The 23,709-nt window shown below is 37.2% G+C and overlaps 1 protein-coding gene across 1 annotated transcript in view; it reads right to left on the bottom strand.

Annotated features, from left to right (window-relative positions):
- Nucleotides 1-23,709, bottom strand: part of galnt2 (UDP-N-acetyl-alpha-D-galactosamine:polypeptide N-acetylgalactosaminyltransferase 2) — a 71,368-nt gene that overhangs the window by 22,523 nt on the left and 25,136 nt on the right. The window contains exons 2-3 of the mRNA XM_014997701.2: nt 12,567-12,651; nt 2,651-2,804 (exon numbers count right to left, since the gene is read on the bottom strand). Coding sequence (XP_014853187.1) covers nt 2,651-2,804; nt 12,567-12,651 — 239 coding nt within the window. The remainder of the gene's footprint in view (nt 1-2,650; nt 2,805-12,566; nt 12,652-23,709) is intronic.

Genomic DNA, 23,709 nt, shown 5'->3' with positions numbered 1-23,709 from the left:
CGCTAGTGTTCAGGCGATCACTTCCTGGTGATTGCAAAATAGAAATTCAGAAACATAAATCTGCAACGGACAAAATGTTCTGTTTGGTGTTTGTACGTCCGTTTTTGTGGGGTAAATGTTCTTATGGGTTTTTTAGTGTTAATTCCTGATGCATTTGAACGTAATCTTTGCTCTGCGCTCCAGGGGCTGCTGTTTATTGGTTGCCATGGCAACGAGTCTGCGCGTGATGTTAAGCTGACAGACCAGATCCAAAAAAGGTTTTGCGTCTTTATTATTTGCTATATTAAAGACACATCATTTCGTAATTTATTGAATAAGACTGTTTGGCATTCACATGTAAGTTTTGGCTTTATTCTTAGCAATAGAAAAGAAAAGGCTTCCAGGGACTGTGGGTGCATCAGAAACCTAATAACCCCGCGCTCCTCTTCGTCCCCCCAAACTTTCAACACAAAGTTACACACTTGCTCAGAAGAAAAACTGAAAATATTGATGGAAAGAAAACATTGCCAGGGTTACTTATATGATTGGAGAAAGTCATATTGATGAGATTATTGATGAGTCATTCATGAGTGATTCGATTCTTTTGTACGGCTCTGTGCCGTGACCGAGTCTCAGTTGGTGAAAACAGTGTTATGCTTATATAACGCTTGTAATGCTCTGCTTCAAGTCAACAGCTATTGTTATTTTGATTTAATCAGCAAATAAATACAATTAATAAAAATGGGTGGATAATTTTTATATTTAATAGAGGAGGATTTTTATTTCTGCCAAAGCAAAAGTTGATTCTTTTCTTTTATTATTCTTCTAAATTGCAAATAACCTTAAAATGTTATTAATGCGCAAACACTTGGAAGCAAAGAACATCCTATTTTTTGAATACATGTGTTTGATGTCACTGGAAAACTGAGGATCCACATTTTCATAATCTATAAATAACTAAAGAAGCCCGGAGTGTTTATGGCTTCGTTGTGGCCAGTCACTTTTACGAAACGGCGTCACCCTTCTTAAGATGAACAAAGGAGACAACAATAAGTGAGTTAAGAGACTAATATTTTCCTTTAAGGTTGTACATATTAAGTTGTTGTGTTATTGAAGGGGCAATTTCAGATTAGGTGATCTGTGAGTGTTTGTTAAATACATTAATTGGTCCTCAGCCTGAAAAGGTTTGAGAAACTCTGCCCTAAGTTGTTATATTGAATCAAAAACAATGGATATGTACATGAAGCCACCTACATTGTGTGTGTTTTGTGCAGGGAAGTCGGTGTTTCCCGGTTCGTTTTTGTGTTTTAACAGGAAGAGCTGCCCTTCCAAAAACAGTTGCACTTGCAAAAATATTTTTACTGGCACAAAGAAACCACTAATGTGAAATCTGATTATTTTTGGCAACCATAAAAATAGCAACAATGGGTTCAACTTTTTTGCGCAAAAAAATAAAACTATTGAAAATTGCATTTAATAATTAAATTTAACAAGTAAATAAAATTGTGCAACTAATCACCTTCACAAGTCACCTAAATAGTAAATTAAGTCCATCTTTGTGCAGCTTTATGTCAGTATTTACACAGTTATTCTGTGAAGAGATTTGCTGGGGAGCATCAGTAAAGGTCAAAGAAAACATCATAGTTCAGAGATAAATGTGAGATTTAAGCAGGATTAGACCACTTAAAATGATTAGTTTCTCTGATTTTACGCTTTATAGGTATATGTTGGAGTAAAATGATCATTGTTCTTTTATTCTATGCACTACTGACAACATGTCTCTGAAATTCCAAGCAAAAATTTAGTATTTATTTGCAGAAAATGAGAAATGGTCAAAATAACTAAAAAGATGCAGAGCTTTCAGACCTCAAATAATGCAAAGAAAATAAATTCATATTCATTTAGAAACAACAATATTAATGTTTTAACTCAGGAAGAGTTCAGAAATCAATATTTGGTGGAATAACCGGGAGGTTTTCAATGGGTCTCTTCGTTTATTCCAAATCTGTAAGTCGTAGATTACTCTGTTTGTGAAAAAATTAGCAAAAGATCAAGAGTTTGCAAGTTCCTGTGTGGGCATGCTAATATCACTTATTTTATGTAAAGTGACTATTAGCTTCCTAAAGGGAGCCCATTTCGTAGTGGAATAATGTAATTGTTACACTTTGTGATTTCAAATTAAAGGTTAAGGGAAAGCGGTTGTGCAGAGGTCAGGCTAGTAAATGGGATTCAGCCCAAAAAGAGCTTAACAACAACAGTTTATCTGCATTCAAATGTTGAGGCTAAATGGGATGAGAGGGGCATGGCATTCTGGCTTATTAAGAGATAATTTACTCTGATTAATTCAGTCAGCGGCATGTCAGTTCGCTTTTATCTCCTATAAACCAAACAATCTGCAGCCATCACCGGCGGAGGGAAGGGGGGCTGTGTTGCTTTACGTCAAGGGCAAAAAACATCAGTGAGTCTTGTTCAGCGGAGACTTCCTGGTTTTATCTCACAGACAACAATGGAGGGAGTTCCCAGGAGATCTTATCCAGTCTGGTACCAATTAGTCAAGCTGACAGGCGACAAAGAGCAGCATGAGGAAATGCAGTCGCACACGCAGCAGATGTAATTAACAGGAACAGCAGGGTGCCTTCGCCGGCTCTCGTCTTATACAGCGGACACTTACTGGTCGTGTCTGGTGTCGGGAACGGCTCGGTCCATTTGCAGCTTGTCGCTCTCCACCTGGTTGAACTTGTTCCTGGCGTAAGGATCCTGACCCGGACGGACCAAGGTGGCGCCGACGTAAAGGTTCTGGTTGAAATCCTGCCAGCGCACCTTACCTGCACACAAAAACCACAATGAAAATGGTAGCAGGTCATAGAGTTTTTAGTTCCCAGGTGAAGCAATGACTAATTCTGCACAACAAAGTAGGTTTGTCTACATCAGTTTCACATATTTGTTTCTGTTTTAGTTTTCTTTATACATTTTCATGTTTTTTCTGTTTAGAGTTGCAGAAATTCAGTGTGTGAGATGAGGATCTTTTATTTTAATTTCTCTCTTTGTTTGCAAATTATTATGTACAAAACAACGGTTACTCTGTTCTCAACACTTAACACTGCTTAATGTGATGTCTTTGATTAAATAAATTTGAACTGAATGTGTCAAATGTTTCAAAACTCACAGGTAATAAATAAAAATAAATCATACCAAGATCAGAATAATTACACTGATTTCTTCTGTTTTGTGGTGTGCTGTTTTGCTTAAATGTTTCAAATATAACATTTCAATTTCAATATTCAAACCCAGACCTGATTACTGGTTCAGCTTAACCTGAGACAACATTGACACAAACGTACAGCTTTGAAAAGCATCAGTAGAGCCTCCGACACAACTCTCAAGAATGCAGTAAGTCGTTTCTGGATGGTAAATCAGCAACAAAACACTCGTCTTCTCCAGCAGCCATTGTACAGCGAATACACCGGTAAAACCTGCTGACCAAATGTGCTGGAGCTCAGCTTGGGTTGCTAGGTAACGGTACAAAAAGATTAACTTAATGCCAAAGAATAGCTTGCTGGGGGGTTTTAAGTGGTTGGTCTGTTTTTGGACACAGTTGAGACGCAAATGGAAGAATAAAAACATGCAAAAGTGAATTTTGCATAATAGGTTCCCTTTAAGATCACATTTAGAAATTCAAAAATAGATCCTCCTCACATTTGCCAGACATTTGTGAAGATATTGTATTAACTGATGGATATTTGTGAAGGTGTCTAATCCACAAAGAACGTCACACCAACATTCAAATGGTGGTAGTGTAAGTACTTCACATTTAAAAGCTTTAACCATTTAACTTCAAAATACCATCGAAGAACCTTCTAGATTAGTCAGTCCTTTATCCCACGCCTGCAGTGTCCCTCAACCTTTAAAATGTGAATGTCCCTGCAGCGTTAGCATGCTCTGAGTCAGTTTCTCAAATTTATGGAAAATTCTGTACTTATCTGTAGCTTCAGAAAACACCACGTTTTTTAAACTCTAAATGTTGATTGACGAGAAAGAAAACCACACACTCATATTTACAAGCCAAAGAAGAAGTCAAACTAATTTAGGAGTGAAAATCTGTCAGCAAACGGCCAAAGACTGTCACAAAGCCTGAAAACGTGGTTTTGTACTGAACGGTGGTGATACTTCCCTGGGAGTAAGAAATGTGGGCAGCAGCCCGTCTGAGGCAAGACTCCATCAAGTGTGGCAGTGAGAGCTCACCGGTTACAGCTGCAGCTCAACAAGGCAGCGCTCCGAGAGGCTGACGGGGAATTTATGCTGCATGTATGCATGAATATGCTGAGGGGATTCATGGGAAAAAGAGCGACGACACGGAGGCTGAGCTGCAAGACGCATCATGAACCGCTGTGAGTCAAAACAAAAAAAAAAAACGAAGGTTTGTGGTCGCACATTTGCTGCAGCTTTAAATAATATGTAAACCAAGAAGCGTGGTTTATTTTTAAGTACATATATTATGACTGTGTCTTCAGATGCAGTGTGACCAGACTACAGAGAGCAAACTGCGCTGCAAACTGAGTTGTCACATTTAATTTCACAGTTTAACGCGGATTAATAACGCGTAGAAAAACACAGATATTAATACGACACATTAGTACAGTTTAGCTGCTGGTTACTTGAGGGAAACATGTGGAAATGTGAGATTACAGCGTCTCTCAGCGTAGACGAGCGCATGTGCTGCAGACAAAGAAACTCTCAGAGGAGGAGAAAGCGAGTCTTTCATGTGTCTGGCATGTTAATTAGAAGAATGATCTACAACAGAACTGGAGTCGCCGTAGCATGTGACTGCGATGTCCTTGCTGATGTATGTCAGTAGGAGGAGTAATTAATCACTGTGGAGAAATTTAAACAGCAATAATCTGCATGTGGGTTCCTCCCTGCAGCACTGGGCTGCTGGCGGGAATGCACAGGTTACAAACCTCAAAACGATTAACCGTGATGAACTGAAATAATTGGCAACTAATATAGTAATCGATTAATCATTTACTGGAGTATACAGACAAAAAAAAAAACGAGCCATTTTCTGAAACAACATAGTCAGGGAAGTAACCAAGCCAAAATAAACTCCTTTTCTCTTTTTCTGCAAACAAAACTCTTCAAGTGGCAGATTTAGCTGAATCTGGTTCGGTTCTGTAAAAATATCTTCTGTTAATCCCCTTTTGCTGACCAATCATTAATCAATTAATCCAAAAATGAGTCCCAGATTACTGTTACACTGTACTGATGTTAAGTCCAGCAGGAAGAGCTCAGCTTTTCACTTTCTTGTAATAATCAAGCATTCACTCAAGAAATTATGTTTGTTTTCTTGTTTATTTGCATCTTTTAATACATTTCTAATATTATATACAAACGGTTTACGCGGTTAAATAAAAAATCTGCAGAATGTGGCAACATTTTTTAATCTGCTTAATTGTCAGAATTATCTATTATAAATTAATTTCTAGTTGTAGCACTAATATGCTGCCGAGTTCAAGACAAGTTTGGCTTTTTTATGGGTTGCAAGGAGAACGCCTCTTCTCTCCAGAAGGAAATTACAGAAACACTTGGTTTGTAAAGTTAAACTTGAATAAACAGAGTCTTTTAAATGCATGAGACAATAATAATAATAATAATAATAATAATAAAACAACACAGCTTTTCAGTAAATATGTCTCTCAACTTAATCTTACGGTGAATAGTGAAAGGTGAATATGTGAGAAACAATAAATTGTTACAATAATATTCTTATGGCACAAATAGAAACTCAATTTAAAGTTGTGTTAAATTCATATTTTCTCCATTTCTCATCTGACATTAATCTGCTTCCAACTCTTCCTGTGACCTTTGGCCTCCTGGGAATCGTCTGTGTTCAGTTTGTGCTTCTACTGACTTCTTCCAACAGGGAAACATGCAGGAGGAGGAGTTCTCCACACAGGGAGCATAATCAGTGCACATGATGCGGCACTGCAAAATCACAAAATCTGACCAAGTATTTTGGTCTAGTTTCTAGTTTAAATATCTTAGTACACTTGAAATAACTTTGAAGCAAAACATAGGAGCTTGTTTTAAGTTGGCAGGTTATTTCACTTCTCACATGTGGAAATGTCTCATAAGTAAAATAATCTGCCAATGGAGCTAGAACTTTTTCATTAATATTAAAGAATTAATTACATAAAATAAGCTCCTATATCTTGCTTAAAAGTTAATTTTGTCTTATTTCAAGTGAAAAAAGATATCTGAATAGAAACCAGACCAAAATACTTGGTCAGATTTTGTGTTTTTGCAATAAAAATATCAAAGTTAAAGCACATTTTCCCAGCCTCTCTTTAGCATCTTCATCAGCAGTGAAAGTCCAAGCAGCAGGTTCAGTTTATTACTAGCATGCAGAAAACACCTGAAACTTAGCAGCAACATATTGTGCTGCTCTGTTGCAGTCCAAACATTACACTGCACATACTGACACCGTTATGGCGATAAACCTGTGATAAATTGTGCAGCTCTGCTGAAACGCTGTAAACGCTCAGCTGCTAGATTTATTCAGTCTTATCAAACATTCGTATAAGATACGAAAGCTGCAGGTTTGGCATAAATGGGACTGAATTTACAAAGCAAGAGAGGCAAAGAGAGAAAATAACAATAAGGGCATAGATTACATTTTTGTTTCAAATTAGCAAATAGAAAGAAATGTTACCCACCTATAAATGTAATGTAAGGTTGATTTTGTGCAGAAATAATGTTAAAATAAAAAGCAGTTGTTTCATGACTTTGAACACAAGTTGATGTGTTTTACTTCTTTCACACATAATTTAAAAAATACTTAAATTGTGAATATTTTCTAGATTATACTGTCTCATGTGAATACTTCAGCAGAAAGCAAGCTGACCTGAATGCAGCTGATCTTACAGATAAATGTAAAACTCTGATGTTTGCTCTTCTGCTGCTTTATTTTTATTTACAAAGAAATAAAACAAAATGTGAAAAAAGTAATCTAATTGAAATTTATCTTTGTGTTTTGTTTGGGAAGTTTTTATCCCACTGAATCAAATCTGCATTACTTTAGTTCTGTTTTTCATAAGCTTCACTTTGTAAAGGATTTACGAGATATAACGATTTACTTCTGTCTTTCTGAAAACATTTTTTATTTAATGGACCCTTTCTTGCTGGGAAAGTTTATTTATTTGACATTTTCCCTCCTCTGTAAAGGAGAAGTTTAAGGCAGCAGTTTATTATCTCCGTTAGTCTGAACTTGTCTGCCTGCAGTCTGATCTGTGGAACCTCACAGATGTTTGAACATTTTCTCTTTCTCTTGTCTCTCTTCACTAAGATGCTCCAGACTGAAAACATTCAGGAAGTCGTGTTACGCTGTTGTGTTTCCAAGTATGAAGAATTTATGTTCAGAAATGCTCTGCATATCTGTCCTAAAGTGACGCACAAACACTGAACAATGGTGAATATTTAATTCAGCTTTAAGTTCACTGTCCTTTATAAGCAGGGAAGTACGAAAATGTTAAGATACAACCACTGAAAACAATTAGGTTGGAAACGATTAATCAAATTAATCGTGATGAATTGATTATTAAAATGATCGTCAACTAATTTTGTAATAAAGTTATAATTAGCTGAAGTATTCAGATTCATAAAAGGCCATTTGCTGAAAGAACAACAAACTTGGAAGCAGTACAAAAATTTATATAAAACAAGTTATAAATTTTTTATATGCATTCTTAGCTACAAATGATCAAACATTCACCGCAGGAATGCTGTTATTGTCTTTTAGGGAATAAAATGTTTACCGTCTTATTTTTAAGAGTTTATTTATGTGCATATCCAAATGTTTTTTTTTTTATGTTGTATAAAGCAATGGTTAAATGAAAAATCTGCCAAATGTATCAACTTTTAAAAATCTGTTTAATCATCGGAATAACCAATAGAATAATCGATTACTAAATTAATAGATGCAGCTCTTAAGTCATAAAGGTTATAAGTCGCTTGGTTCAAAGTGTAGGAAAAAAGTAGTGGCTTATAGTCCGAAACATACAGTACACATTTATTTAGTTATGTATGGTAACTAAATAAATACCTAAATAAATACTGACTAGATAAAATACTGAGATTAAAAACCTGCAGTCCATCGGAATAAATGGTCAATAATGTTCAGTGTTTACAAGTGAGACACATTTTAATATCAAACAAAGATAATCGCATAAACAGAAAAGGCAGTTTTCAAGTGATAAATTAATTTATTAAGGGGAAAGCTATCAAAACCAACATGACTCTCTATGTGAAAACAATCTTCCATCCTTGGCAGCAACAACTGCCATCAAGTGTTTGCTCAAACTGTCTCACATCAGTGGAACTGGAGTAACTCTGACCTACTCTGCTTTGCAAAACTGCCTTATTTCAGCCAAATTCTGGCGTTTAAAGCAAAAACGACCTGATTAGGGTCATGCCTCAGCATCTCAGTTTGGTTGAGGTCCAGACATTGACTAGGCCACTCTAAAACCTTCATTTTATCTTATTTTAGCCAATCAGAGGTGGACCTGCTGGAGTGCTACTAATATAAACGAGTTTAAAGGTCAGTGACTGATGGCTGGAGATTCTCATAGCGTTATTTTTAGAAAAGATGTTTGTTTTATGCCTGACGTAACAGGATAAAAACCTTTTGTCTCATCAGTCCACGGAATATTTTCTCCAGAGTCTTGAGAATCATCCAGATAATGTTTTTTATGAATTACATTTTTACTGGAATCAGACCTGAGTATGGTAAATGACGCTAAAAATTAGCTTCCCAAAAATGTTGGGCCAGAACATTTCACTGATTTACCTCAGAATTTGTTTTACTGCTACAATTCAATCCATTTGATGCTGAACTAAAATTTGTTTCTTTAGTCAGAGGTTTCAGATTTCCATATGGCAGCACAACCAGTTTTAGAGCAAAACTAATTTTTCCTTGCTGACCATGGCGGCCATCTTGAAAAATGGTCATTTAGAGATTTTCAGTGGCTAACTTTTTTTTTCCCCAAAACATCTGTGCCAAGTCAGGTTCTTGCATCAGCATGTGAAGAATTATGATAAAATATTGAATTATGGGCTGCACTACAAGTGTGAGGCTTCATTTAAACCTTTGAATTTCAACAAGTCCTGATCACAGACGAACAACTTGCTCCTAACACACAGTAAAAGATAAATTAAACTTCTGTCTTCATATTTAATGTGTGCATGATAAAATGTAGTCTTTAAGGAGAACATTTATCATTCCAGGCTCCATTAGAGGGACCAGATGTTGAATCACAGCTGCATCATTCCCTCCTGTGCAGGAAGGTATTTGGAAACCTGGTTCATAAAGAACTTGCTGATCAACATCTGGGCCAGAATCAGCTAAAAAACACAAAGCAATGGAGCCTAGGAAGAAAACAGATGGCTTCTAATTTTATACATCATAATGCTCATAGATGATTATCTTGTTTCAGCCATCTTTCTAAAGTAAGAATTATTATTTACAAGTGGGAAACGCTGTGGCACCTCGCAGACATTAGGGACACAAATATATGATGGTGTCATAACCAACATCTTCAGAGTCAATTTGGGATTGGCAAGACATTAATACATGAGCAGTATAGTTCTTATTGCATAACTCAATGGAAACACACAACAAAAAAGCTGAGAAAGAAAACAATGAAGGTGTAGAAGGGGTAGGTCAAAGTTCACCTCAATGAAATGAGGCCAAAGTTCAAATAAGCGAGAGATTGTAATAAAGAAGGTCAACGAACCGTTTAAGTATGAAATGGGTTAAGTTTCCCTCATGTCTGCAGTACATTACGTAAATATTGGTCTGAGTTTCAAAAAGCATGCATTAACCTTTAACTAAGCATTAACCTGAATGCCATTAAACATTTATGTGAAGTGTGTGAGAACCAAAAAAGCCACTCAGCTTAAATTGAATAAAGATGATAAGCCATTCAGGAAACAGGCTTTTCAAAAATTATGACATGGTAACTATGCTGGTTTAGTTCATTTATCTGCTTTAAATATTTTAATGTCAGGGCTTTAAGTGCATTATGACTTCCAGAGCGACACATTTATGAATAACATGAGGAAAATGCTCCATCTTTACATTTTTCACCTCCTAATCTTTTCATCTTTTAATCTTCAGACATCATTTCCAGTCCCTTCTCTTCCTCCATTTCTCTCTGCTTATCTCTGCATTTTTAGGTGAGTTGCTGTTGAAAGTTATACGTGTAACAAATTCGAGCGTGAAGTCTCCCTGAAGTTGAAATGTCCTGATTTCTACGGTTGGGTGAGATGAAAGTGCTCGGCAGCTGCAGGTCTCAGTTGTGTGAGGGATGCGAACAGGCGACTGTGGCGCTGAGTCTAAGTGGTAATGAGAGATAATCAATCAGCCATGTTCTCCAGCTGTTACTCTCAGTTCTACTATACGCCAAGATATCCGATATTATAATGCTTCCCAGGTCAGGCTGGATACGCAATGCTTTCTGACATTATTACCCTTTTATCTAAAATAAGCATTTTAGCTAATTTTTTTTAAATAATAGCTAAGTTTAGCAGTATGATAGTGATAACTCACATGATACTGCCAGCATCTTTGCTAAATTAATTTTATAATGTTTGTATGTTGATTGGCATAAGTTCATGTAAACATCATAGTGACATACTGGTAGCATTTAAGCTAATTTTCATGTAAAAGTTAAGCTTCACATGCTGAATGGAGGAAGTCAATGTTAGTCAACATGCTAGAGATGGAATGGAAAGTTTTTTTTTTTATCTTACCATCACAATTTCACTAATTTAGTATATTGAATGGAGGAAGTCAATGTCAGACAACATCATAGCGATGGCCTACATACTTTCATTTAAGCTAACATTAACATTTTAACTAACTTTCATGTAAAAGTTTAGCTTTACATGCTGAATGGAGTAATTGAATGTTAGTCAACATGCTGGAAATGGGCGTTTTATCTGACCTTTGCATTTAAACAATTTTAGCTTTTACACACTAAATGGAATAAGTTAATTATTGTCAACATGCTTGTGATTCCCCACATGTAACTGACAACATTGTAGTTAACCTTAGCATTGTGGCTAATTGTAGCATACTAGCTGGAGTAAGTCCATGTTAGTCAACATCCTGGTCATAGCCCACATGCTAACCTTAGCATTTTAGTTAATTTTAGCTTATCAAGTGTTTGTATGGAGAACGTTACTGGAGGTCATCAAGTTAGTGATAGCCCTCATGCTAATGACAGCATTTTAATCTAAAGTAGCATTTTTACCTAATTTTAATATAAATGCTAAACTTAACTTTCTGAACGAACTAAGTAAATGTTAGTTGTCAACACCGTAGTGATAGCTACGTGTTATTGACATCACTTTAAATAACTTTATTATTATTATTTATTATTTTAGCCAATACACGCCTGTGAGTTACTGACGGTCAACGTGCTACAGAGCATTATACCGTAACTATAGCTTTCTATTTAACCACACAGCTCATGTGGTTAGCAATTAAATTCAGTCACGGCTTGACTAATAAAAAATATTTTAGGGCATATTTTCTCCATTACAGCAGGACTGAAACTTGTGCACCGAAATCTCTCTTGTTGATAGAAGAAAAATCTGTAACCAATGAGGAAACATTCAAATGAAAGCATGACACACATGGGGGAACTGTGGCGAAATAGTCAGGAAAGCAGCAGAGGAAAAAAAGAAACTAGCCTCATGATTTCCCTCATGCTGAAATTAGGTTTTCCAAATATAATGCTAACCAGCAACAATTGCACAATCGTGAGAGTCCTGGAGATCACAGGGTGGCTTTAATTCTGTCTACATCAGTCTCATCACAAACTAGAGGGACTCTCATGCTTAGAAAACAAATAACTACAACTTACATCCCGCAAATAAAAATACCTGGACATGAAAATGTTGAGAAATGTGGTGTAATATTGAGAGAACTATATTTGTTTCTTGAAATAAACAACAAATATTCAAGAATGTGTAGCAATTCCCAGTTGAAGTTTAACATCCTGGAAAGAAGGAACATGTTGATATATAAATTATATAAATCATGATGGATGCCAACACACCCTTTCAATTTGTGACACAATTCTTTGTTATTTAACTGTGTGGAGAAAAGAAAATTGTATAAACCTGTTTAGGCTTAAACTGAAGCTACTGCATTCATTTAAACTGAGCCTTGCTTGGATAAAATCATGAAGGAAATGTAGGTGGAAACAAATGTTCTCCTCAGCCTCACCTTTATCAGATTGCTCCAAAACCTGCAGCTAATCAAGATGGATTTTACATAATAAGATGAGCACCAGCATTTCAAAGTGCAAGGACAAAGAGGTTTAGAAAAATTACAATTGGGGTGAACCCAGACTGTTACCTTCAACTGATGCTGAAAATTAGATCTTTTTTTTTTTAATCTAAGAAAGTAATAACCATTATGTAAATAGCTTGACAGGTTTTTCTCTTGCTCAGTTTTCTCTCGGTCTGCAGACGCTCTGTCAGCTCATTGAGGTGAGGTCGTATGAGGAGGTGTGTCGTCCCACCTGGAGGCAGAGCGTCGATGGTGTGCGCCTTTTCATCGCCGTGGGATTTTCCCCGGCTGGACGAGTAACTGGAGCCCCATTCATCCTGAAAGCAAACACAAAACAGACATTTCCACTTAGATATTTAACAGATTGCTATGAGAAGCTTTCAGATGTCAGTTCAAACGCTCTCCTTTTAAACCCATGTGAAGTTTGTCAAAAATGAGTTTATCCTTTGAATGTATTTTATTTAGTCAAGTTGTTTCTCCAGACATTTATTGGTGCTTTATGGTCTGGCAGTTGGTGGTTACCGTAGCAACCGGTAACTGAGGCTCCTCCCCCTTTTTTCTGTTGCTGTTGTAACTGTGGTTTCTATTACAATCAGCTATTTAACATATATTTTAGACAAATGTAATCATGTACAGTGTTGCATGAGTAACTTTGCCATGTTTTGTATATATTTTTAACCTGTTGCCCATTTTAGCTGTGTTTAATTTGACAAACTGCTGCTAACTGCTCATTGGGAGATGTTGCTCTGTAGTTTGTCGTGAAGTCGACCTACTGAACCTGAGATGAACAAAGGAGGGCTACACATAAACATGTGTTTATAGACTATAATTAAAAATAAATGATCCCATTCTGTAATCACTGCTGCTATCTACCGCTTAGACCGTAAATCTATTAGATTTCACCTCATTTATGGTTTAATACTGTTATGGAAACGCATTAAAATCCTTAAAAATCCAGACATCTTTACGTTTCAGATAATCCTTCACTGAATTATACAACAAGACACCTTTCCCTTTGTCTTTACCATCCACCATTACAGAGCCATCCATCTTTGCATGCACATTAAAACCCAGTGGATCGATGAGCAGAGCAATTAGTACCATTCATTCCCTGTTCAACCTTGATGCACTCAGTTTAATAAAACTGCTGCTCAACTCTTTTTTTTTTTTACCCAGTAGTTCATTTTCACCTTCACCCTCTTCCAAATGTCTTATTGATCCATTCTTTTACTTTTTACTGCTACAGGACGATTAAATGCCACCACTGCAGCGCTCAGCAGGTATTTACTTACACAACTGAGAAATTATTTTCTTCTCTTTATTCAGTTTCATCATTTTTTAAGCCTTTCCAACACCAGCAAGGGGGGAAAAAAAAGAAGCGCTTCATCATTTGGATTCTGTGTCAGAGTTATTTTATTTCCCATTCTGTGGAAGGAGCCCACTCGATCCAAAACCACCACATTTACAAAGTGTGGGAACACAATTCAAAACAACCATACATCAAAAAGTTTACACAAACATAATGACTCTGAGTGTTTAGAAAAGATGAGTCAGTCAGATGGTAAAGGCTCAGCGTGGGATGGAAATTAAAGCTGTTAGTGTTTGTCAGATTCAGCCATTTTGAGAGTGGGAAACAGAACAAACACTACAAAAGCTGCAAAGACGAAGTTAACTTTTTACAAAACCATCTTGCTTTAAAGCATTTCAGCTGGTGCTTAACATTCACAGCTATGAGTATTAAACCAGCAAAAAGTCTCCTAATGTAGTCGTGAGAGGTGACAATACTGCAATAATAAGTTTAACAAATTAAAATATCCTGTTCTCCATGATTGTAAGGATTATGGCATACACCAGTGGTGATTTTTGCCCTGGGGGTCAAAACTGGGAAGATTAAACTACTGGTAGGCCAAAAAATTTATTAAATTAAAAATGCAAAAAACAGTGATTTTTGTTTGTTTGTTTGTTTGTTTTATCTGCTAAACAACTCCTTTAGTAAATCTGAACTGGTTGAAGTTAAAAATACCACTGGAGGAGTTTTAGGTAAAACATTTACAGACAAAGACGGTTTTTGTCTTCAAACTAAAATGTATATATGCTTTGTACAATTTTGGCTTAATTACTGTTCTGAATATGTTGGGTTTTTCCCACCAAAAAACTTGTAGACTCCACCTAATGAATAATTGATTACTAAATTAGTTGACAATTATTTCAATAATTGATTAATCACGAATAGTTTCGACCCAGCTTAAGTTTCCCTTTGTCCGTCCAAAAGCCGATCCGTCTCTTTAAATCCCTGGCAGCTTCCCAGCCCACAGCCCAGCCAAACTACACAGGAAACTCCACACTAAACCTCCGTTACAGAAACACCGCTTCTCATTAAAACATCCTTCAAGATGCATGAAATCTTTGCACTGAATTGCAAAGCTAACATTCGCTAAATATCCAGGATAAAACAGCGCTGGTGTACGACTTTATAGAAGATCTTTACCCCTTCTAAGTTAGACGAGAGAGAGAGGTAAAAACCTGCATGCATCACGTTTCCAGTTAGGAAGCATGAGTTACGAGCCTTTTCCCCATATATAGAAGGAAACGCCAAGCTGTGACTAACAACATTAACTCTGCTCTTGGTGATTGTCAGTAAATGATGACTGCGTGAAAACAAGCCTGCAGCATTAACACCGCGACCCTGCGAGTGATGCAGCTAAATGGCATTCAGCCATTTCAAATTAATTATTTACTCCTCCTGCTGCGACGTACAGCCCTGCCTTCAGTCAGACCTGCAATCCAGAAGCAAAACCGCCGCACATTAAAAACCTCAATCGACTCCAAGAGCGTCACGCTACCATCAGTGCCTCGTTTGACTGGGGAAGCGAAGCCTAATGGGATGAGGCGGCTCAGGAGTCGCAGCAGTTTGACTCCTGTAATCACTGGATCCTGTTAACGCAACGACACTAATAAAAAAACCGGAGAAAAACGCTGCAATACAAAGCAGATCGTGCTTTTTTGTGAGCGCAGTTTGCGGGGAACTGTAGCTCAACGCGGAGAACAGGACAGAACACATGAGGAGATGAAGGGAAAAAATGCAGTGCTTCACAAACATCTGGATGCAGTAAATAATGCTGATTGAATCATGATTTAAAGGGGCAAAAACAAGGAGCAGATGCAAAAGAGTAATTTTTTATAACAGGCATCACATGAGCGGACCAGCCCTCACCTGCCTCTGAAACAATAAGCCTGACTAACACGACGCTCTAACAAAAAGACAAACAGTAAAAGTTGTTTTATTTGGACTTACGGCACCCTGCTGTGTTTACTTTCCGTCAGAAGTGGGTCAGTAAGAGCTTAGATTCTCATCATTTTTGTCTCCTGGCATTAAAAGCAGGGAAAAAAACAAACAAACCCGACTGTCTCCAAATTTATGTTTTTGCTTATTTCTTAAATGTTTCCTCAGCTGTTGCTAATCTTAACAACCAATAATGGTCGATGATGCCATTTCTAATATTTTATTAGTGCTCAAGTAATCAGAAAAAGATGTGAGGTTCAAATGTTACGTTAACAGTCGGGAATTATGTAAATATTGGCTGTCGCTCTCTAAACCTCGACATTGATGTTACCGCTGTAAATCTCAGTGGATTTTACTGGGACTTTATGGGATAGACTAACAAAAACCTGAAAATACAGCATTTGTTCTTGTCTTCTAATAAATTAACCACAAAACTTATGGTACATGCGTTTTAGGAACACCTATTACACAAAATACCCAATACATTAAATTTATTTTATGACTAAGTAAAAAAATTAAAAACATTTTTACATATTCTTTTAAGTGTTGGAACAAAGAAAACATAACATTAAAAAAGTGAATACACTTCCATTCAGAAAGAATAGTTTGTAGCAATGTAAAGAATAAGAAGAATAGTTATATTCTTACTGTGTTGTACCATTTGTGTCATTTGATGTGAATATCAAATTAGTACTAAAAACAACTTTTCTGGTACTTTTATATGTAAAACCTCTGCTCAGTTTTATTATTTAATATTCAATTTATAGAATATTCACTGAACTCGGATCCAGAACCCAGATGCAGGCAGAGGAAAGACTTTAGCCACTCAACTTCTCACGGCCAGCTAAGCTAGGTCGGTGGAATCAACTAACTCACTCGCTCTTTGGTTACCTAGCAACTCACTCGCTCTTTGGTTACCTAGCAACAACCTGCTGATGAGTAACTGCCGCAGAAGCAGTTTAAGGTTTCTCCACTGTCCTTATAACTGTTTGAAACTAAAAAACAACGGCCTCTAGTAAAAACAGTGGATAAAACAGGGAAAGATACCGTCACCAGTTTGGCAGTACTTCAGATAATTAAAACAAAAAAACTGATCAACAATTATCAATGTCAAACGGTATCACACTTATATTGTGATAAGTTTTTCAGCCGTAACGTCCAGCACTACTTTGGGAGCAACGTCTTGAAATTAACATTAACATTCGGTGATGGCAGCATGATGCTGTGTGGGATGCTTTTTTTTTTTTTCAGCTGTTCAGAGCTGATGGAGTTAAAGACAGGACAAGATGATCTGCTGAAATCTGAAAAAAAAAAAAAAAAAAACCTCCCTGTGCCGCTTCTCTGCAGTCCTGGCTGAGGAATCGCTGCTGCTGTCCAGCTCACAGTTAAGCTTGGTGTACTTTTAATCCTCATCTCTTTCCACCATCTAACAGTTACTGTTTGTCTTTTTCTACTTTTCTGCCCTGTGTTGTCTGGCTCCGCTATCTACGGTGGGTCTGCAATCTCACAGATGGTCACGGCACATAAAGGCAAATAAAAAAACCCTCTCACTTCATTTACACATTTGGACTGATTTAAACACACACACACACACACACACACACACACACACACACACACACGCACACACACATTGAAAATAAGGCTTAGTAATTGTGCAAGGACAAATCCAAATCCATAAAACCCTATTTGTACTAGATTTTTGCTGCTAAAGCAAATATAAATAGAAGTACCATTTTAGAGCTTGGGTGAAAAAGCAAACTGGATAGATTAGAAAATACCTTTTGAAGCATTTATATATGTATTAGTGAAGATTCAAATCAGTGTTTGCTCATGTTTACTTGTGTCCTAAACTGCCAAAATACAAAATTGTACCAAGTATTTTTTGTCTAGTTTCTAGAGGAAATAACTAAATATACCCAAAATAAGACAAAACTAACTTACAAGTAACTTTTCAGCAATATTTAGGAGCTTGTTTTAGGTAAATAATTATTTGATACTGATGAAAAATACTTGTCCCATTGGCAGATTATTTCACTTATAACATTTTCCCATGTTGTAAATGAAATAATATGACAAGTACTTTGTCATCAATATTAAGGAAATATTGTCTTAAAACAAGTTCTTATATCTCGCTGAAAAGTTACTTGTCAGTTAGTTTTGTCTTATTTAAAGTGAACTGAGATATTTGCTCTAGAATAGACCAAAAATATTTGGCAGGAGTTTGTGTTTTTGCAGTGCACAAACAGTGTACAAGTGTAAAATCAGATCTCTCCCAGTAAAGTGAGCCTTTATAAAAACTGAACTTTGACCAAGAACTCTGACCCTCATTTAAAGTGTTTTGCATATTTTTGGCCTTGATTCTCTGTTTTCCCATCTCTTTTTTCTCCTGTTGAGAGCCACTGGTTTGTTTTTCTGCCTGTTTTTTTATTCCATCTGTGAGGTGTTTGTTCATCTCTGTGCTTTGGTGTTGATTTGATGCAAAAAGATGAAGAAAATTCATGTAGGCCAAAGGAGAAAAATCAATTTTAGAGTTTTTCAAATTCAATGGGGTAGAGAACTGAAAGACACAAGAAGACAACTGATTTAATAAGAAATGTAATAGGAAATAATAATATTGAAGATGCACTCATAAGTCAGAAATCACTCCCGTTTCAGGTCGCCTGTAACCAAATTAAATGTCTAAGCCTTTTTCTTTGCAGAGTGAATGAACAGCACAACACACAGATCCAGGAATATTTTTTTACATTTGCGCAGGTGAGGGTTGATGCGCTCAACATCCCAGGTAACTGTCTGCAGGTTTGTTTGTCGACTTGTCTTATCTGAGCTTCCAATAATCAGAATAATCCACTCTAATCTGATCACATCCGCTGATAGATTACAGCAGATACGAGTCAAGAGTTCACCAGCGACAGACAGCGCCCGCAGACAGAACATAATGTGATATGATACATTTTGCTGGACAGTAAATTGTCCCGATAATAACTGCAATAAACAATAATGTTTTGAAACCATTTTCACATTACAGATGGCATATATGAACTTTAATTAAAAACAAATACTACTCACTGGAACTGGAAGACATTTTAAATATCCACAATAAAACACAGCAACCAAAAACAACAAACAAAACAGAAATAAAACGACCAAAACCAAATATAAAATGGATTGTGATGTCACCATGTACAAAACTGCCCATCAAAAAATATATTTGATCCCAAAGGGAAATTAAATGTTATTGTAATTCATATCAATTCAAATTCTTCAGATAGTTATTACAGACAGTGATGGTTGATGGCAGGAAACATCTCCTGTAGCAGTCTGCATCACAGCGGCTTTGAAGGAGCCTCTGACTAAAGACTCTATTTCACCAAACTACTTTTTTCTGACTAAACGTCTCCAGTTTAGTCAGACAAACTGTATATGGCTACTGAGCATTCCCATTCAACCAAAACAAATCGGATTAAATCAGATTACATCATGTGTGACAGGACAAGTTGTGCCAGTGATGGGATTTTCTCTATAGATTAAATCCATCACAACAGCAGCAAAAGACAAACAGGCAGCAGATAAACTGTCAGGTTGCAACGACTACCTGGTGGACACAGGTGTCCGCTAATGCTAGAAAATTACATTTGGACACCTTTCAAATGTCTAAACAGAGAAAAAAATGGGAATTGCACTTTTTTTCATTTAAGAACCAAAATTGTTCTGCAATATTACCTACCAAAAGGACAAGAAATAAAGCAAAACAACCAAATTTATAAATGTATAACCCGTATTTGAATTGTGAATAAAAAATTTTAGAGTATTTGAACAGATGTTGTAATTCATTCTTTCTCTCTTAAATTTTGGCATAAAAACGTGGATTATTGTCTAAAAGGGGCTTTTTCTGTTTCCTTTAGTCCTTTAGTCAGTGAACTGGGAACCTCACCCAAACTACTGAGAACCAGTTCCTTTCTCTGTTCCTTTTTTTCCCCCACCACATTTATTCCTTCCACTAAACTTTCAGCATCCTGCATCCTGAACAGCCAGCTTCTTTAAGGAATGACATTTTGGGGAGGAGGTCATTGCCCTACAGTGATAGTGTAGGACATAACATCCCCATAATGTGAATTATTTTTAAATCCAACTTTTCCATTAGCTTTATGTAATATTCAGATTTCCTGAAAACCCTTTTTTTTTGTTTTCATTAGCTGTAAAGCATAGCAATAAGATAAGGAGCCATAAATGCTTGAAATATAACTGAATAATGAATTTATATAATCTATTATAAAAGTTTCCCTTTTTGAACCGAATTAGTGGAATACATGAACTTTTTAATTATATTCTGATTGGTTGTACGGCTTCATGTAAAAATTCAAACAAACAAATTATTTTCTTCATCTGGAAAGAAAACTGCTGTATAGCTGTTTAATAACCAGGTCTGAAGCACTTCAAGGCAGTTCTGGAGCTTGAATTAGTCAAATAAATTGCTTTTTAGCCACTGTACAAACATTAAAAGTAGTCCATGACAACCAGCAAATGGTTACGCTTTAAATACGCTTCACTGACACATCGGCATCACTACATTTGCTCCAATATGCTGAATGAAGATGCTAGTCCTGTTTATTGTGTCATATGTGTTAATAATAACTAAGCCCACAGAGGGAAATGCCATCTGTTGAAGGCGTCCGCCTGGAGGCTGAGCGCCGGTTCTGATCCGGTTCTTTATCTCCTCCACTGAGGTTCAAGTCCTGACGACTTCCAGCATCTGTCCTGCTGAAGTCCCCATATGCAGACAGATTTGATATCCAGCCTCAGGCCAACTTTGACTTCCCGGCGGAGTGAGAAGAGGGAAAATCTCACAGAGTCTCGAAGCACAGTCACAAATCTGTGAATCAAACCACAGCTTTCCTGAGAAAAGGCTCCTTAAAGCAAGACGTGTCTGTTTTGTTTTTCTCCTCACCACTCGAACTGAAAGGAGGATGTGTTTAACCAGCCTGCCTGCTGGGGTAAACATCAAAAACGAAGCAGAAATGATTTTCCACCACAGCAGAAACAGCCATCAGCCACCTCCGGTAGCAGCGTGGAAAACGGATCCTTTTAACAGCCATCAACCCCCCGCAACCCGGCCAATTCAAGACCAATCTACAGAAATCAAATGTTCTCTCCTGCTATTGCCCGAACGTAAGCATTAAATTCAGATAATTCCTTATAGCACACTTCCTACCAAAACAGACCTATTCTGCAAAATCCACATTTTGCCCAAGCATTAAAAAAAAACAAAAACCAAAAACAAAACACCAGCCAAATTTTGGCAATGACTTAATGTTTTATGGTACCTGGGATTAAATTGGAAAACTATTGGTCCAAATGGTTGAATTATATCCAACATGTCAGACTTGATTTTGAGTAATTATCCAATTTCACTAATATATTTTTAATTTTTTTTCCCCCACTGATGTTCCAATTAGTTTAATCAAGTTTATTTGTGATGTACAAAATCTAAATAAGAGACAAGGACAAAAAACAAAGTCACATTCCATGGGCACTGTGCTGTTACCTAGCAACCCCAGCCTAGCCCAGCCCCGTTACCTAGCAACCCAAATGGAACTCCATCACATTTGATCAGCTGGTTTTACCTCAGTACAACAGCTGCTGGAAAGGACAAATGCTTCGGTGTAGAACGAAAACAGGTTTTCGATCTATCCTAACATGTCCAAAGAAGCATAATTGGTCAAACAATGTAGACTAATATTTATGTTCACAGAACTTTCTCAAAGAGATTAATATACTTAAAGAAGTAATATTTGCACAGTAATGTTTCTACTGCAAATTGAAAGTCTGCTGAAATGCAAGCATCGAGTAAGACAACTACAACAAAGAAGAGTTTTAAATATTTCCAGAGTCCGTGGCTCTTTCTTCTTCTCCCTCAGAAAAAGACTTCTCCTAAACTTTTTATAACCCCGACTGAATAAATGATCAAGTACTGGCGAATAGTTATGTTCTAGTAACTATTCTCTAACTTAACGATCACCACCAGTCTGCCTTTCTTGGACAGCATGTTCTCTCCCATTACCCATTTTAATGAGTAGCTGTGGGAAAAATGCCTCTGTACTTTCATTGCACATGAAAAAAAGATGCCATGTGTTAACAGATGTCAAAACTCACGTTACTTAAAGAAAATAAAAGCAGAAGTTACACAAAAAACTGCAGTTCCATCAAAAAAGACAAAATTGCAAATTGTAGCAAAGATCATTCTGTAGGAAAATAAAATCTGCTCCAATTAAAGTCTGGAGTTTCCTAAATGTGTCAGTGTGAAAACATGCTGCAGCAACAAACGCTGAGGATATTTCAAGAGGTTTTACACATTTTTACGAGGTGCCAATAAGTCCAAAGGGCACTGCTGACATAGTTAAGAGGGAAAAATCACCAAACTCTGACTTACCAAATGCTGATCCTGACCTTCAGTCTTTATGCTTTGTGTTTTCACATCTGATAGTCTGGAACACTCAGTTCCATCTGGACAAAAATTCAAAATGCAACATTTGTTACATTTTCACACTGCATTATGTCATCGAACCAAACTGACTGAAACGCCTGTTCCCCTCCTCGCCTATGGGGGCGCTGCACCAAGAACCACTGAAGAAAACAGCTTGAAAATCTCTGAAGAAGACATGGCAACTTCCTTCTTCACGAGATGTAAACAAAAATTGAGCGGCGTCAGATTTTAGTAGAGGTTTCTCCCTTCAGTACTAGAGTAGCGCGTTTGCTTTGGTTGCATTTATCCAGAATGCAATTAAGGTGAACTTGCACTCGAGTTCATCTTAATCGAACAGAGACCTAGGTTTTTCGGCAGACCAGAGTTTGCTTTTTTGTTCTGCATCAGAGTTTGGTTTCGCATTCACGCTTCCACAAGCGAACTGGACTTTCTAGTGAACAAACTAGAGTTCTGCTTAAGTGGACTAAACTGGGCTGGTGTGAACGCATCCTTACTGTCCTCCAAAACGCGAGTGCAGGAACAACAGAGTTAGTGCGGGATGCATTTTCTGCAAAAATAACGCGACTGCTCTGTCTCTGTGAGTGAATCAGCTGCGAGCGTTCAGTGAGCCCTGGTTAATATCCATGCTCCAGGCTCCCCGCGGTGATCTGATCGCCTCCAGCTCTTGCTGAAATTTGCTTGAACAAGAGAAGAAAGAACCTGGGAACAAGTCATATTTTTTCCTCCTTTTTAATCACAGCTCTGTCTTCAGGCCCACAAACACGCAGAGAACACGCTATAAGAGCATCTTCTGGCAGCGGCTTAACTGGAGAGATGAAAGCGGAGAAAGAAGCTTGTTGGAGGAAACAAGGACTCGAAAACAGCCCTAAGTGGGGAGTCGTTGCGCAGTGGGACAGCGAGGTTATGTGAAGGGGTGGAGGAGGCAGATTAAGGCTGCTGGCGTTTGCCTTCATTTCACTCAGTACGGTTCTGAACCTGCAGCATCCAACTGTGACTTTTCCCCCTTTGGCAGAAAATTTAAAAGGGGAATAAAATGTCACCATAACAGGGATCTATTATGCAAAATTACCATTTTGTAGGTTTTTATACTTTCCTTTGTAAGTATTTTGGTGCCTGGAAAATGAGTCGTTTCAAAAACTTCACATTTACCAACCCCAGTCCGTCTCCTAGCAACCCAAGCAGAGCTCCAGCATGTTTAGTCAGCTGGTTTTACTGTTGTATGTGCTGTATAATAGCTGCTGGAAAGGACAAGGGTTTTGTTCTCGACTTCCCATCCAGAAACCACTTGCTGCATTCTATTTGGTTGTGCAGGAGGCTCCATTTACGCTCTTCAAAGATGTACGGTTGTATAAATGTTTGCAGCCATTTTCACGTTTGAGTGTAAACATTGAGTTTGGGGGACAAGAGACCTTATAACAGCTCATTCTGAAAGGAGCTTAAAACAGGCAGAACTGAGAGCAATAAAATCTTATTTAAGAATGATTTTTTTTTTTTGCAAAAAAATGTAGTGAACATGTTTCATGTAGCTCATAGATCTATCCCAACCTGTTCAAGGAAAGCTAATAGATCACCTTAAAGATTACTGACATTTTCCTCCTGTGTCTTCTA

The sequence above is a fragment of the Poecilia mexicana genome, unplaced genomic scaffold (genome assembly GCF_051168715.1).
Source record: "Poecilia mexicana isolate PSO_F unplaced genomic scaffold, ASM5116871v1 scaffold_3, whole genome shotgun sequence".
NCBI lineage: Eukaryota > Metazoa > Chordata > Actinopteri > Cyprinodontiformes > Poeciliidae > Poecilia > Poecilia mexicana.
The sequence above is the reverse complement of the archived record's forward strand: the minus strand, read 5'-3'. Positions and strand labels throughout refer to the sequence as shown.